This window comes from Hippocampus comes, unplaced genomic scaffold (assembly GCF_001891065.2).
Source record: "Hippocampus comes isolate QL1 unplaced genomic scaffold, H_comes_QL1_v1.1 scaffold295, whole genome shotgun sequence".
NCBI classification, from domain to species: Eukaryota; Metazoa; Chordata; class Actinopteri; order Syngnathiformes; family Syngnathidae; genus Hippocampus; species Hippocampus comes.
Genome location: NW_017804848.1, coordinates 597,498 through 598,745, shown reverse-complemented (window position 1 = coordinate 598,745; position 1,248 = coordinate 597,498). Strand labels below are relative to the sequence as shown.

The 1,248-nt window shown below is 52.3% G+C and overlaps 1 protein-coding gene across 1 annotated transcript in view; it reads left to right on the top strand.

Moving 5' to 3' along the window:
• The window catches only part of arid4a (AT-rich interactive domain 4A), a 14,588-nt gene that overhangs the window by 8,470 nt on the left and 4,870 nt on the right, over positions 1–1,248 (top strand). The window contains exons 16-17 of the mRNA XM_019877360.1: positions 1–269; positions 1,067–1,228. Of these exons, the coding sequence (XP_019732919.1) occupies positions 1–269; positions 1,067–1,228 (431 nt within the window). The remainder of the gene's footprint in view (positions 270–1,066; positions 1,229–1,248) is intronic.

Here is a 1,248-nt window from a genome sequence, read left to right as displayed (position 1 = left end):
TGGCCCGCGCAGGGTAGGAGGCGAGGCGGCACGGCGGCGACCAAGGCGGAGCCGCCCAACAAGGGAGGAAGCGACAACGGCGACGAGCCCAGGGACGCGCGACGGCGCAGCAGCCGACGTCTGGACGGGTCCGACAGGGGCTCTGAGGACGACGATGACGACGGCGACGACGAGGGGGATGAGGAGGAGCAGGATGAAGATGACGAGGAGGAAGAGGAGGAGGAGGAGGAAGACGATGACGACGAGCGGGAGAGGCGACTGGGAGCCAGGTGGGTCTCCTCTCACAACTTTTGGTTTTTTTTTTTCCCCCTTTGTGCGACTGAACTGGAGCCAAAGTGAAAGGCACAAATGCAAAATGAGCGCACTCATTAGGAGGATGGACGACACGCATTTGCTGAACTAAAAGGTCAACCGAAGATGAAGTCTGCGCTCGTGACATTCGCCAGGCCACGCCCACCCAGATCATTCAAACATGTCCTTGCGTGCGTTTGCTTTGTAAAACCGCATTATTTCTTTATTTTCTCGTTCTTCACATGAATAATTTGCAATGCATTGCTCGTCCCCTCCCTCCTCATTTTTTTTGCCGGCGGCCGGAACGGCTGAATGGCATTTCGGTTCATCTGAATGAGGAAGATTGATTTGACGCGCAAGTCGATTGAGTTGCAAACTTGATTGGTCACGCAGCGACGTGACAAGATTTCCCAAAAATGCTGAGCCTGATCGGAATGGCCCCTCCGGCCTAAGACCGATGTAGGAAGAAATTTCATCTTCCAATATTGACCCATAATCTGACACGGGGCAAAAATCCAAACTCAAGTCAATTTTGGCGATGTTTCAAATAACCTCGATTGCACAATCTCAGGTTTTTTTGGAGGACTTTCAAGATGTTTGATCGTGTCTTTGGCTGCGGAAGTAGGACACTTACGAAGGCCTTGCTCCCCGAATTATTTTCATCTGTCAAGATTTCCGTGGTTGTTTTCATTCGTCACCACCAAACAGAAGCCACGAAAAAGTCCGATGTTCCGTACGTCCCCTTTTTCAACGAGGAAAAAAAAAATGTGTTCAGGAGCGAGGACGAGGGCGATGGCGATGCCCTGACCGGGACCAAGGTGAGAGTGAAGTACGGCCGAGGAAAGACGCAGAAGGTCTACGAGGCTCACATCAAGAAGACGGATATCGACAACGGAGAGCACTTCTACCTGGTGCACTATTACGGCTGGAACGTCAGGTGGGTCCGCACCAAGCAAC